At 35.9% G+C, this 16,103-nt stretch overlaps 1 protein-coding gene across 1 annotated transcript in view; it reads right to left on the reverse strand.

Annotated features, from left to right (window-relative positions):
* Positions 1-1,807: 1,807 nt before the first annotated feature.
* CMTM8 (CKLF like MARVEL transmembrane domain containing 8) overlaps positions 1,808-16,103 on the reverse strand; it is a 33,474-nt gene continuing 19,178 nt past the window's right edge. The window contains exons 2-4 of the mRNA XM_081971297.1: positions 9,220-9,393; positions 6,890-7,006; positions 1,808-4,761 (exon numbers count right to left, since the gene is read on the reverse strand). Coding sequence (XP_081827423.1) covers positions 4,678-4,761; positions 6,890-7,006; positions 9,220-9,393 — 375 coding nt within the window. The 3' untranslated portion in view covers positions 1,808-4,677. The remainder of the gene's footprint in view (positions 4,762-6,889; positions 7,007-9,219; positions 9,394-16,103) is intronic.

The following is a 16,103-nucleotide window of genomic DNA, read 5'->3' on the forward strand; positions in this document are numbered from 1 at the left end:
GGAGCCGGGACAGCGCCCCACTAAAGCCAGAGGAGTAAGGTGGTAGGGGGGGAGATACTGGTTTGAGGGAAGAGAATCATGTCGGGGAGCGTGCTCCTGAAGCGCTTAACCCAGTGCTGCGTCGGTGCTCAACGCGCGAAGAGAGAGAGAGAAGGTAAAACAGGAAGGAGGTGGCAGATGGAAGAAAAGGGCCCCCTCCTCTCTCCGCACACATATACGATAAACAGGAAGTCTATTAAATTGGTGGCGAGGGAAGAAGTGGTGAAATGCTTCGGAGCTGCTGCTGCGAAAGTCTTTCGAAAGCGGATGGGTAATTATTTTGCAAAATGGTCGTCTTAAGAGTATAATGGGGGAAATAAAAAATAGAGCTACATCATTAGGCTAATAAGATATTAAAAGGTATTTTTTAGAGTTTGTCATGATCATGGAAAGCAAAACAATGGAAGAGCAAAAGAAACAGCTGGTTAGAGTTGCAAGTTTTTATAGGCATTCTGCAAGTTTAAGACTGATTAGAGTATCTTTAAGCCTGTTGGGACAAATAAACGAGAATAGCTCATATAAAAGTTAATCATAATGCAGATGTTAAAAGGGTTCTTTCTCCTAAATGCCTTATAAAAGTTCTTAATATAAGTACAAATAGAAATCAAAAGCAAATAGTTCTGAATACCAAGAAATCTAGAAGTGACTTCAAACCGTACACTTTATTTTAAAAGAAAAGTCAGTATAAGTTAAAAGAGTATATTTATTATATAATTAGGACCCGATGTTGAAGCAGATCCTTGGCCTGATCCCATAGATTGTGAATTAGACCTTATCCAGCTCTGGATCTTCCAGTTATAAAGAACATAATGGTGGCAAACTCTGGGAATAGCAGTCATACTTTTGGAAGTGCGTAGTCTGCAGAAAAGTAGGGCAATGAACATGTATGGTCAACTGCAGGGATTATTTATTAATTAAATGTATTCACCCACCCATCTTACTGTCACAGAACTCCATATCCAATGGCAATGCTCTCTTACTGAGATTCACTACATTGTATTGGCATCTGAAAGAAGCTTCAGAATGCCAACATAGCTAAAACTGAGAATTCAGGAAATGAATTTCTCAAGGTGTCCCAAAATTATAGAGCCTTACCCCAACTATAAGGATTAAATAAAATAATTGCTAGCTGGAAATTAACTCTGATTTGAGAGCATTCTGCATGACATAAAGACTGATCAAGCTTGACTACTGGTGACTTTATGGACACACCGATAGCAGTTTTCTCAGAAATAGCATATATATTCTGTAAAGTTTGCCACAATCACCTTCCAAAATATTTTTCAATTTCCCATAGCCAGAAACTTTGGCATTCTCTGACAGTCTCGCGTTCAACTATCTAATAATCAGAAATATCCTGGTTGGATTCTCTATTCAGACATGGTTAGCTAGATACGACCACCTACTGACTATATAACTCATATGAGCTTACTTTAGCCTAAATGGTTTTGCTACTTGTAGACCGTTTAATGTAATTAATTTCACATATATTTTAATCCAATTGTTCCTTCAAGTTGCTTAGAGATAATATATGTGATGCACTCTGTATTTTACACATAAAAATGTCAATGGCTGGGTTAAATGGAAGAATCTGACTAATCCAGCTTCAGGCTGAATTGTGAAGTATTTAATTGTATATTGTCATGACTGTCACACTAACACTGAAATTCTTAGGGGGGGAAATAGGAAAGAAATTCCAAATTCATGGAATTCTGAATCTGCTTGAAGATGACAAAACCAAAGACAAAATTGGTTAGTTTCTTTTTACACTAGGTTTTCAGATGGTACTGCATTAGTCCTTCATTTTAAAAATTATGATGCTTCAGTGGTTATTCTACTACTTTAATGTTCATAAAATTAAAGAACATTTCCATTATAAAAAACTTAACCATGGATATGGTAAAGTTTACATAGGTTATAAATTCAGTATCCCACAAAATACTCAATGTAGTATTCTGGGGTAATTCCTGGTTGTGAAACTGGGCCTACTTAAAAATATAGCCTGTTGATCTTAAACTGTGAGAATTAAATTTTTCATGTACATCATAGACTTTACATAATATAATCTGGATGAACTGGCCTGCTGGCTATTTGAGACATGAAGTCAGGTTAATCAGAGATCTATAGAACTCTGGATACATCAGGCATCAATAGTTACAGCTTGCCAAAATGAAATCTGCCCATCCAATTCAGACATCCAGAAAAGATTCCCCCATGAGAGGTACATTGGGCATCAACAATGGGATAGCATGATGTTCCCCAACCTATGGATAGTTTTTGTTGCATTTTCAGGAGCAAGTAAAATCTACCCAATGTAAAATTAAAGCACATTGTAGAAATTTGTTTTTGTAATCTGCAATTATGAATTGACTACCTCTATGTGTTTGTGTGTGTGCTTGTGTTGCGCTATTCACCAGTCAAAAGATTGACAAGATTTTTTAATAACCACTTTTTATTTTACTTGTAACCTGAGTGGGTAAACATATAATGCTTTTTTCCTCTTCTAATTTACCCCACATCAATAACCCTGTGACATGGGTTGGAATAAGGGAGATTAACTGACCCAAAATCACCCAGCTGGGACTAGAACTCAGTCTCCTGGTTTCCAGCCGAACTCCTTAATCATTACACTAAACTGGCAAGTTATAAGCATTCTATGTTAAAGAAATATGCCAGAAATATGTAAGAAAAGTGTCCCCCATTTTATGCTTAATATGGATGAGTGCATCATTTTTTTTGAAAACTTCGTTGCTATTTCTGAAAGCAAACTCTCATATTTTTATGTTAAATCTCAAAACTTTCTCTAAGATTATATATTTTTTGTTCCCCCTTCCCCCAGTCATAGCTTCAGTTGCAGTAACTTTGGAATATTAATGCTGATTTTTGACAGTGTTTAAGTGGTCAAATTGTGTTCCACTGATGTGGAAGTGTGTTTGTTCAGTTCCCCAGAGAATGTGTATATTTGTTTCTCTATCTTAAGATAATTGCATATAAAAGCTCCAAGAACCTAAGTCTATATAAGATTTCTGCTTTTAAGGGGGTAGTTCAGCAGCAAATAATTTTTATACAACATGGTAAAGATCCTTAGGAAGTGAGGATGCACAATGACATTTTAAAACTTTTTACTATTTAGGTTTTTGTTCATATCAAAACTTTCCCACACAAGTTCAATTTGCATGTTTTCCCATAACAGTAACCCTAAGAGATGAACCAAAATCAGCTAGGGTTGGTAGTGGGGTTGATTCCTCAACTTCCAGGCATTTTAAAAGCACTGCACTACATGGGTGGGTCTCAAAATGGAGCCATCTTTTCACTAATGTTGTAACCAATATTAAATCTAAAGTATAGAGTTCTGATTAAAGAAACCACAAATTATAGTGGTTTATTAATTTTTTCACTGATATTTCTCAGCAACTAGTTTTCAGAGGGATGCTGCCAGCAGCAGCTGGTCTAATGGGCACCTCTGTCCTTTCTTAATTTGTTTCATTCCTTATACAGCGGTTTAAGGTGGTCATCCTCACATCCTTCAGGAGTATTCCAGAGTTAAGCTCTGTGCTCTTTGGAACAGTCTTTCCTATTTATCAGCCCCAAATCTTATACCATTCAGAGTCATAAAATAATGACTCTTCAGTTCTAGCATTGTAGGAAACAGAAACATTATTACCTGCTTTTTCAGTATTGCATCATGTACCACATTCTTATCATTTAAGAAAAATGATTAAAAAAAACAACATTTTTAAATGAAATTATTCATGTCCCTGATCACTTTAATTCTTTTTTTTCTGCATCTTTTCCAGATCTAAAGTGAGGTCCAGTTATTAGAATGGAACACAGTATGTTAAGAGCGATCATACTACAGACTTGGGCAAGATTATTATAGTAATGCATTTTTATTCAATTGCTTCCCTAAATATATATATATATATACCCCAGTGAATCATTAACTATTCCCCAGTGTAACTGTAATACTGTAATAAATCTACAGCCTTGAAAGATTATACACATTTGCAAAAAAAAGAAGGTTCTACAAAATAGTGGATTTTTCTAATAAATAAGTGCATGCTTAAACAAAAACATTTATGAAGAAAACAACTGAAGTCCACTGATTTTGTTACAACAATATACACTACCTAAGGAAATAATATGAATTGATACAAAGAGTAACATGTTCTAGTTACAGTATTTTATGTGAGAATACATGTTTTTCATGTTACAAAAGTTTTCAGATTTTAAATCAGTCCCATCAGATAGTGCCTCTGGTTGCACAATGCTCTGTGACACTATTGACAAGAATCCTGAGATCTGGAGCAGCTTTCAAAGGAGCACAATAGTGTATGAAAGTGCCCCCAGTGCAAACAACATTGAACCGCTTCCATGCTTTCTTCTCTTCCCTCCTATATCATCCATTCTTCCTTCTGCTTCTTGTTTTTTGGTAACTGAGCCATGTCACAACAATTAATTCAAATGAAGTTAATAAAGAAAATAGTGTAGAACCATTTCTGTCAGGTGAACTATCCGTTCCATAATTTGTAAAAGAAATATTTGTTTTTACTTTTGAGTGAAAACCATATTACCTAAATATTTTCATCAAAATTATATAACATTTACATACTGAGCTGTTTCATTAGAAGATAATACTTATTGCAAGGCCTGTGATCTCCAAGATAGAAAACTAAAGTAGGTATTTCCACCATAGCAGGAAGCAACAACGAAGGCAAAGAACTACATGGGGGAAGGGGGGGGGAGAGGAGAGAAACAAAATGATTAGGAAACAGTAAAAATCTTCAGTCAGATTTTTTATTTATATTTAAAATATAATAGAGGAGATAGTACAAAAATAAATTTAAAATCACATTGTTTTCATTCCTAGCAGGACAATAAATACTGTGGAAGAAATATTATTGGACTTTAATATATTCATAATATTAGGATAATCCTTGCAAGAAGCAATTTCATGGTGACATTAGTGAAAACAAGTGACATTTTTGATTGCTGTTAACTGGAGGATAATGAGTAGTTAAATAATATTGCTTCTTTACTGTTTTGTATGTATTTGACAAGTTTATTTCCATGGTGCTTTATTCCTAAGAAGTGCACAAAAGCGTGGCTTAATAGCACTACAAATGCTGATTTCATTTGCATGGGAAAAGGAAATAAACATTTATTAAATTGTCTTGTATCTAACAGTCCAATAGGTTAGAGAACCAATATTCTCAGTAAACAAAAAGTAAATTGAAACAAATGTCATCTACAGTGTTTATCATTCTTCCATTATACATAGATTCTTAAATTTTACCAAGAGTTTTCCACACACACTCAGCCATATATTTATAGCATGAAAGGCTAAAAACAATGTTTTTTTCTCAAAAAGAAAGCAAAGGATTTTATTTGCTTTCCAAAGATGCGTAATTGCCATGTGATTGAAGCATTTTCCAAATGCTAAATTCATGCATAACTTCAACATAAGAATTTGGCCTTTCTAGGCAGTTTTAGTTTTAGAAGTTATTATGGGAGAAATAACAATATTTAAGTAAGAACATTTTCTGCCTTGGAATAAAAGAAAGAGATGAAAGGGAGTTGGAAAACGAAATACATCAATGAGATGACAACATTTTTATTATACTGAAGCATAACCTATTGAGAACTATAATGACCTGTGCATACATATCTGCCACAGGGACATAATTATGTAAATCTAACATCTTAATATTTGACTCCAGGCAAAGATAAGGGGAGGAAAGTAAGATCACACTTATTTTCTTCCATCATTCTATATCACAATTTGTTGCACAAACCATAGTGGCTTAGTTAATATTCTACCATAAATCATAATATTTGCTAAACAAGATCAAATCAGCCACTTTATATCTTGGCATATACCTAACTTAGATTGATAATGCTAAGATTACAAACTCAGGCATGATCCGTATTTGAATAGGAGAGTAGCTAAAAATCACAGGGCTGTAGGCTGTTTAAGTGAAGACAATTTTTTAAATGCTTTTGAGTCAGTTTTTGACTCCTGGCAACTGCCTAGACTATTACTGCAGTTTTATTGGCCCGATATTTTGGAAGTGGTTTGCCAGGGCCTCCTTTCTAGGGCCATGAGAATTATTGACCAGTCACTAAGGCAGAACTATAACTCACTATTTCCTGGTTTCTAACCTGATGCTTTAACACTAAGCTGGCTCTCTATGGAGAGCTCAGTTTTACTCAAAGGAATTTAGTTTTATAGTATACCTGGCTATAGTATACCTCACATATAAAGGCAGTCTACTTCATCAAGAACTCCAGCGAAGGGCCATATTTAGTATGGGGGGGGGGGGGGAAACAAAAATTGCAATATGATTGAGACCATCTTAGAACCAAGTGACAGCTTTTTTTCTTCTTTCCAGCATTTTGATTTTTAACTGCAATTTGCCTACTTTACAACTCATATTACAATGTTCATTTAATTCTCATATCCAGGACAGGTTAATGTGTCAACAGTTGTGGTCAGGAGAGTTACTGTGCAAGAAGAAACCAGATGTTTTGGGTTGCCAGTTTCTAAATTCTCTGCACTGGCCCTTTTTCAGATTTTGTCTCTACATTCCAAGGTCCAAATAGCAGAGCAATTAAATAAGGAAAATTCTTATTATTAATAATAAATAGGGAAATATATAAATCTTACATGAAGTGGCTAATTGAAAAAGGCAGGACTGAAGTAATATTTTAAACAAAAGTTAAAAACAATTTTAAGAATGTCTAATTATTATCAATTATCTTTAATCATCTTATATTTTGGAGGTAAATGAACCAAAGCAAAAACACATTATTCCCTCACTGCTGATATTAAGTTTAAATGTGATCTTACCGAAGATGCTGCCCAACTATTGTAATTGTGGTAGTCAAGTTCTTTGGTGACTTCACATGCCTCTGAAATAGCAGCAATTAAGTACAAGAGAAGGGCACTCCCATTAAAACACAGACCCTACAGGATTTAGGAGGAAAAAAAGATCAGCATTTCTCCCCCTCTGCAAACATCATTCTATGCACAATTGTATCATTTCCTAGTGAATTATATATTTTTTGTTCCCCCTTCCCCCAGTCATAGCTTCGGTTGCAGTAACTTTGGAATATTAATGCTGATTTTTGACAGTGTTTAAGTGGTCAAATTGTGTTCCACTGATGTGGAAGTGTGTTTGTTCAGTTCCCCAGAGAATGTGTATATTTGTTTCTCTATCTTAAGATAATTGCATATAAAAGCTCCAAGAACCTAATTCTGCTCATTCACATACAGCAAAGTCTTTCAAGGGAGAATTTACAGTCACAGACCTTATCTGGCTTGGAGAACCGCCATGCCAATATCTGCAAAATTTGGAATCTCGGAGAGTCACAAGCCAATTAAGTGAACTAATTGTCTCCTGCAAACTCCACTCCCCTTTTGTTCCTCTTTTATTTCCTCTGGGAGGAAATGGCTTTACTCCCAAGTTGACCCCTGTTCTTTAGCTGTTCCCTTCATCTGGCAACTCTGTGCATGCGTACATAGTAACATGCTCCAGCTGTTCATCTGCCTCACTGATATCTGACTGAAGGCACCTGATAACTGGCATAAGGCTCTGGCCCCCTCTCTGCCTCTGAAACAGAGCCCTCATCAGAGCTTTCCCCAGATTACAGGACTGGCCCATGTTCCTCCCCAACCTGTCCAAATCTGCTGTCAGCTTCACTGGAGGGCCATAACAGGCTGCACATGAAGATGTATTCCCTTATATCCAGAGAGCATCAAGTTGGGGAGAAAGCCACTGCGGCTAAATATTTGTCTGAACTTTAAGGAACATAATTTCTCAAAGTAAATTTGCTGGTGAGAAAAGCCTCCAACCTACTTATTAAAAAGAAGAGGAAAACCTTTCTCTTACAAAAGATTTACTGTACAAGCTGTACTCTTCCCATTATTGGGTACAGTGGTGGGTTCCAGATCCCAGTGCAACTGGTATGATGCAACGGGGCCCGGCATCTCCCACATGCACTGCGCGGTACCTCTGTGATGCTCCAGCTGCTTGGTAGAACGTCACGCAGGCGCCATACCTTCCGTACACATGTGCGGAAGCGCTGAAGAGCTCAAATACAGGTAAGGAACTCAGGCGGGAGGGTGGACCCTCCAGAGCACCGTACCAGAACAGTACCCGGTGCTCCCAGCAGGCATCGGTATGCCCGTATTGGGGCATACCGCCTGCAATCCACCACTGTTGTGTACACAGCTTCATGTGATACCAGGATCTCCTAAGACATTGATGATTGCAGCAGAACAGTCAAATGGTAACCCTGATATAATTGAGTCAAGAGCTGGCTAAGAAAAACAATTAAAGCAGGGCTGTCAAACTCCCGGCCTGAGGGCTGGAGGCGTCACACACTGGCCACTCCCACCTCCATTTTAGTGAAGGGTAAAAAAGTTGCAATACATCACATGATACCATCATGGAGATCTGAGTTTGACACCCATGAATTAAAGATTTCTGGCAAGGGTGAAGATCACAATGGCCAAGATAAGTCAAACTGAATGAGGCCGAAGATATATGTGGTCAGACTGGCAATCTCAATTTTTCTGTGTATATATTCTGCTTCAGCCGGCGCCTTGACAGTGATTTTGAATGAGTAACATTTGGCATGCAAAACAATGTATCAAATTCAAGTATGCTGCCTTTCAACCCTCTAGTGCCAAGGAAATTACAGACTAATTTATCAGAAAAGGGAGAGGAAGTTAAGCTGCTTGCGGATATTCTTTTGGTAGCTAACACATGGGGAAAGGTTCATCTCCATTTAACTAATCCTCCCTTGTCAAACCAGTATGTGGATTTTAAAAAAAAAAACTGGCTCAGATGGTATGGAGTGTTTCATAAAATGATGCTATGCCAGCAGAACTTTTGACATAAGTTGGTCAAGCAAATAAAAGATGCTTGGGATTCTCCCTGGGAAATACAGCTCCACTTAAAATGTATTGTGCATTTACTTAAGGGAACTGCATAAGCTTCTGCATCCATCTTCTTAATCTAACAATGCCAAGCCAATTATTATGGTCTCATCCACTGCACGTGTTCTGGGAAATGTCAAAAGGCTGTTGTAGGTCTGTATGAAGGTCACACGGCCCTCTTTTCTGTAGTATACAGTATATTTGAGTTTCCGGTAAAAAAATGAATGTGTACTCACGACTGTGGTCCATGGCACTTGAGGTATCCTCGTATAGGTCATTGTCATATAGATAATCAAAAAAAAGAGTGTAAGAATCCAGTAAAACACAGCCACGAACATTATCCATCCAAAGACAGGGTACAGGAAATAGTCGGTTCCAGCAATCAACATCCACACTAGCAAGCCTAATATCTACAAATAAAAGAAAAATAATATATTATTATTGAAAGTATACAAATATATGAAGAAAAATGTTATTATGGTATGTATAAGTAAAATATATAAGAATTGTTTTAAAAAACTTTAATAAAATCTGATTCTAGAATACAAATTTTCAGGTTTGATTTTTCTTTTCTTTTTTCTCCCTGCTCCATTAAAATAAAATCTCATCCTATCAAATAAGATACTCCTATAGTGATCTTAGGTGATCATGAGAACTCTAAAACAGAATTGGATTTGGGTAGACTACAGCTTGACTACAAATTCATACAAAATAGCAATTGCAGCCACTGGAGGTCACCACTGATCAACAGAGATATTTGTTTTGTGTCACTATAGTAATTTCTAATATATCCTTTGATGAAATTGGGTTAATATTTTAATTTCTGTGCTGTAAATAACAGCAATTAAGTTATTTAATATTTTAAGTATTTCTGCATGGTTTTATGTCCAAAATGATAAATAATATTGGACATAAAATAATTTTTAGTTTTCTATTTAATCTGTAACAATGCACAGTTTGAAGTATAGTCCCAAGCACACAAAGCTACAGTTGTCTCTCTCCATTTTAGTCAGTTTAGTGATTGAGCTCAGCATGTTTATCTTCATTTTTTTCTGAATTGCTAGATTTATTAATCCAACCATGGTTATAATTCTGGTTCTCTGCAACATTATCAATTGGAAGTTCTAAGTTGAAGTCAGGAAAGCAGATCCACCCTGCTAATAATAAACTACTACTTTTTTATTTAACAGCACATGTCCACACATCCTAGTTATTTAAACTCTCATCTTCAGGAATGGCTATAGACATAAAAAGTTAAAATTGCCAGAATAACATAATTTTGTTATTAATGTTTTATATAACTTTTTATTAGCTTAATTAATTGATATTCTCTATGCATTAAATGAAACTAAGAGCAATCACAAAGGGCATATTAAATGTATTAATATATTAAAATACCACAGTATGTTTTGCTATGCTAAAGGATAGGAGGGACTGAGTAGTATTAAGATTTTAATTCTGCTGTCTGATTCTCATCAGTGGCAAAATTGTGTTTTCCCCTCCTAAGAAAAACACCCAGATAATATCACTTTAGGCATGGTATGTGGTCTGAGGCGCTGTTCATTTATTTTGGTCAATGTTGAGATATAATGGAGTAAGAGATAGTTGACATTTTCAGCTTGCTCAGGAAAACGAAGGACTACATTTTACTGAGCCTGACAAACTTCAAAATAATATTACACATTTCTTGATTAGAATTTAAAAGGTCAGGCTGGATATTCTCGGATAAATTATGTCCAATCCATAGCTGTAAATAAGTAGGTAATACAGTGAACAGATTTCCACAGAGTTTAAATGTCTTGCACATTGATTTAAGATTCACAGGCCCAGCCAACGTAGGAAATATATTCGGCTCTAATACCACAGGTATCTAGGACACACAATAGAACAATCCTTTCATTCTTAGCCACTGCTTGGTAGGTATGTTGAAGAACTACCTACCACAATTATATAAGCTTGTCTCATAATAACCTGATTGTTCTTTGTGTTGAAGCACATGGTTGCTTTGATAGTTTGTGGAATCTGTTTAGTTTCTTATTGTAATCTTGTCTGACATAATAGTAAGAAAGAAAAGGATGCACGTAAAGACGTTATTGCGTAGAATTCACGAAGTAGCAGCATTGAACCATACTGATGTGGTTTTGAATTATTATGTAGAAGAAATAAGAAGCCTTAAGAATCATTGGCAGAAAATAAAGCTGGGTAGCTTTGGCAAATGCTGCAGAAAATCCCTTAGAATTTGCCAGAATTGAACCATCCTGCAGCCTTTGGGTGTGCTATGCAGGCTTTCTGCTGGTGGGCACCAAATATGTCTAATATGAAACCCATTCCCGACTACTTGCCCAAAGTGTAAGACACCTAAGATCTCCCAGGCAAGGTGGATCTGGTGCATACTGGAAACAATCCACATGGAATTCTGGAGTCTGAGCAACCTTGGAGCCTCCCCCAACATGTTGAAGATATTTCAGGCTGGGTAGCTCCACAATGTATTGGGGGCAAGACAGACCTAAATTCAAAGAACAGCAATTGGCCTACTACAAAATAAATAAGCAAAAGTGTAAGTCAGGTCCTGCCCAGTTGAGGCCAGCACTATGTTGCCAAATTGAAGTACAGTCAGTAGACTATTAAAAATGTAGAAGTTTAGCTAACTCCTATAAGTTTATAAGAACACGGCAGTTTTGTGGGAAATTACACATTCTGTTTGCTCACTGAGTCATGTGCCTACTTAAGCTCTAGATAGCCAAGCACCCTCTGAGCTTAACAGTTGTATAATTAACTTGCTGCTGACCAACAATTACTCCTAAGGCACTTCTTCAGCATTCAAACCAATTCAGCATTCTCTCCCCTTTGCTCTGGTTTAGATTCCAGCAGCGTGGATGAAAAGGTTCTGGATCAAGAGGTTTACTATGGGCATCTGAATTTGACTTCTTTTTTTATTCTAAATTGGGGGTCATTGAAAAATATTTAAAATATGGGCTTTGGATAAACCCAGGTAGATAATTTGGAAGATCTGAGAGCTGCAGTAGGCAGGTTACAATGCACAATGGACAGGTCTTCCACACAAATACATTTCTTTTTCCAAGTTTTGAGAAGAATTGAATGTTTCATTTTTAAAATATGTGCTTATCATATTTAATAGCTTACAGGATAGCTTTTGTATTTTAAGCCTTAAAAGGGCAGAAAATTGGGTTGCAAATTTTACCAATTGTACCATAACATGTATGCAGATGGGAAAAGCTCTTCTATCATAAAGCAACCTCAGAAATATTTCCATTAAAATAGAAAGTTCAATGCAATTTTCAGGTGGAAAATTAGCCCCCGTTAGTGAAAATATTTTAAGTTAAGAATAAATACTGCAGTATCTCCAATTACACTTCTAATGGCGTGTTATTTGTTTAGTCAATGCAATGCCTGAATAATCCTTGTTGTTGCTGTCATTATTAAAGAACACTAAACAATGGCTATGACATCTTGACCAAAACTCTTATTTACATAAGCCAGTTTGTTTAAAGAATTTCTAACTGCTTCAAAAGAACAATGCTGTATATAGCTTCTTCTTCTTCGTTGTTGTTTTAAAATCTCCATCTTCCTGTTATGGTTGTACTCCCTCTATTTATAGATAGCAGCAGTATTGTTCTGTGAATCTTTTTTTTAAATATAGGAAACTGTCTCCCTAATGCAAATAACAAATGATAATTGCAATGGCTCCTATTGTAATATAATATAATTTTATAATAAAATTTTACTGTCTCAAAGAAAGATTGAGATTGGACAACAGAAAAGGCATATCCTGTTCTCCTATGGGAAATAGCAATTTAAAAATAATTTTGAATTTTATTTCCCATATTCCTACTTTTATGCAATAGTATGATTTTGACTGGAGGTATGGACCCTTCATGGATGCTTATCAATTACTGTAGAGAATTTTCGCATAATAAAAGCAAAACAACACAAAACATGGAAAATTCTTTCTTGACAATTAGCAGTATATCAGCATTCAAAGTTTTAAAATATATTGCAAAATTAAGTCCATATATTCATGAACTGAAATGAAAAAAATTATTGAGTCAAAGGGAGGGCCCAGTTATTAAATGTCAAAAGACAGAGTATTTTAAACATAACAATATATATTTGGACAGTGCAACTGCATTCTTCTCATATATTCAGGCATTTCCAATCAAACTGATTTGTTTCACACTATCTTATAATTTAGCATGATGGGCAACCCAGTCACAATTCCATAACTCTTACTTAAAACAAGAAAAGGGCTTGATGGCAAATGGCCAGCCAATGGCAAAATTAGTGTTGAGAAGATGCATAAAATGTCCAATACATCTTCCTGTTAGCCTACTTGTGCCACTAAAATATCTTCAACTTGGTGACATCAAGTTCTGTTAGACTGCAATTATTGTAACTTCCATCTCTAACAGATACCAAGAAGAAAGTTGAAAAGCTGGTCATGTCCACAGAATTCAGTAGATGTATTTGGGTAGATTACTCTTTTTAAACTAAATCCACCCACTTCAGAGTTACTGTAGGCATAAAAATAGAGGAGATTCTCAGGTATTGCTCCTTAAGCTTTCAAGAGAAAAGACAGGAAATAACTATAGTAAACAATGATACAATTGACAGCAGGCATGAAAAAAAACAGCCATTGGGGCCTTCCTGTTTTAGTCAGCCTTGATAACATGCATGTAAACAACTAAAAGGCAGTTGAGTTGAGTTATTTAAGTTTTCCACTGGACCAAAGACATCCAAGTTCAAGTTCTCATGAGAACAGCAATGCCAGATCAGGCCAAGGCTATATTAGTCCAATTATTATAAATCTAATAATTATGATCATTTTATTTATGCAATATTAAGATAATTATTGATGTCAATAAGTTGACATCAAAACTGATTTAAATGGTACTAGAATAGATGGGTCAAACTGTTTAGTCAGCTTATGAAAATGAACATTCTATAATTTCAGTCTGCTTTTAGAGCATAGCTGGATAGGCAATCTCCTAAATCCATATACTCACATCTGACTATTTCACTGATCATACAAGAAAACATTTCAGTGGTACATTTAATACACAATTTTGTTAGCAAGAATAAAAGCCAATGTGGTATTAAAATAGAATATTCAATACTATACATCTATAAAAGTGCATGTCATAAATTAACAATAGACTCTGGTACAAAAATTTTAACAACGTTCCATCATTTCTCTAAAATGAGAACTAACACTCTGTTATATTAAAACACATTTCTAGTTGCCAATGTAGGAAGTTATCCAATAGGAAAGAGAAATAAACACAGCATAAACAAGGCATTTAGTCAATTATATTGACTATTCATCCCAGGCCTCATCTGGCATTAAAAAAAACTCTAGAAAAGTAGTCAAATACAGTATTATTAAACATAATGTACACTATCTAAGTACCTAAGCTCCTCTTTCTCATTCCAGAATTTAAGTATTATTAATTTACATTGACAGAAACTTCAAATACTTACATCGGACTCCTTACAAAGATCAGAACTGTAGTCCTTTGTGATGAGAATTTGTCCATGAACCTCAAGCTATATGTCTTTATATGGTACAAAGTAGGCAAAGTAACTGTACAAACTCATCCAGTATCAGGAGTGGGTTCCGGCTGCTGCTACTGCAGGTTTGCTCAGAGATGCGCTGCACGTGTCCATGCGCAGTACTAAAAAAAAACCTAACAACATGATGGCGCCTATGGCACCGCCAAGGGAACCAGTACGGGGGTGTGGCAGGCCAAGTTACTACCTATTCAGCCAAACCTGTTCGAACTGGTAGGAACCCATCTCTGTCCAGTATCCTTTTGTATCTCCACTCCCCCCCACATATAACCATAGGCCCAACATATTAGTGACCAAAATTGGTACCTTAATGCTTATATAAAACCTTCTAAATCAGTCAGGCAACATTATAAAATTACTAACCCTACCTGAAGTTCTCAAGACCAAAATAATGCTTTTTAAAATTGTTAGCCCTTGGTAACAATTTTCCTGACTTTTATTTCTGTCATAGTCATTCAAGTGGAAACAGATCTGAATTACACTTTCTATTACTTCGTCTAATTAGCACAATTTAAAATTAGCACTTAGCAACAACTGATCCCATTGAGCCGGCACTACTCCTGCATTCTACTGTAAGGGTACTACAGATGACATATTTAGAGGTTAAATCCCTTTCTTTCTCCATATTTTGTTTAAACTTTACCCTAAAGAGAAATTCTTGTGAGCCAAAAACTTGTTCAGAATTGTGTGACATTTCATTGGTCTTTAAGTGATTATCTTATCTGACCTTTGCATTTTGAATTTTCCCTACTGAAGCAATACAGTCATCTACATTTTTATATCATGCTTGTTTGAATGTAGTTCTTCATTTGTATTAATTGGCAATAGTCCATCAATGCAACATTAGCCAATTTTAGACTATGGTTTTTAAGTGCTGCTTGGCAGCTTGCCGCTCTTCTAATGTTGCCCAACAAGAACATTTCCTTTCAATCACATCCCATCTAGAAATATTCAGAATGCGGACACTATAGCTTAAGGAGGTCTGGTGAACAAAAAGGAAAGGAATTCTATAGTGACATTTTTTTTTCATTCATAGCTTCTCAAATCCAACAGAAATCAGAAAACAAATCACTAGAGTATTTCATAGATTTCCTCAGTTTTTCTTTTGCTTCCTAAATGAAAATCTGCTTCTTCTTCTTCTTCTTCTTCTTTTTTTAGCTCAGAGAAAAGCAGCCCCACCTGGATTATCACATCATCTGTATTCCACAAAATCAACACTAGCTTAAGCAGGCTCTATTATGGCCTCAGAATAAAACTTCTGGAAGCAGACTTTGGTGCAAGTTTAGAACACCTGATATGACAATTATGCCTGAATAATTTGCATAACGTAATGATCTGTTAGCTCAATGGTTAAGATGCTGAGCTTGTTGATCAGAAAGGCTGGCAATTTGGCGGTTTGAATCTCTAGTGCCGCGTAATGGAGTGAGTTTCCGTTACTTGTCCCAGCTTCTGCCAACCTAGCAGTTCGAAAGCATGTAAAAAATGCAAATAGAAAAATAGGGATCACTTTTGGTGGGAAGGTAACACGTTC

The sequence above is a fragment of the Natrix helvetica genome (genome assembly GCF_964273705.1).
Source record: "Natrix helvetica genome assembly, chromosome: Z".
NCBI classification, from domain to species: Eukaryota; Metazoa; Chordata; class Lepidosauria; order Squamata; family Natricidae; genus Natrix; species Natrix helvetica.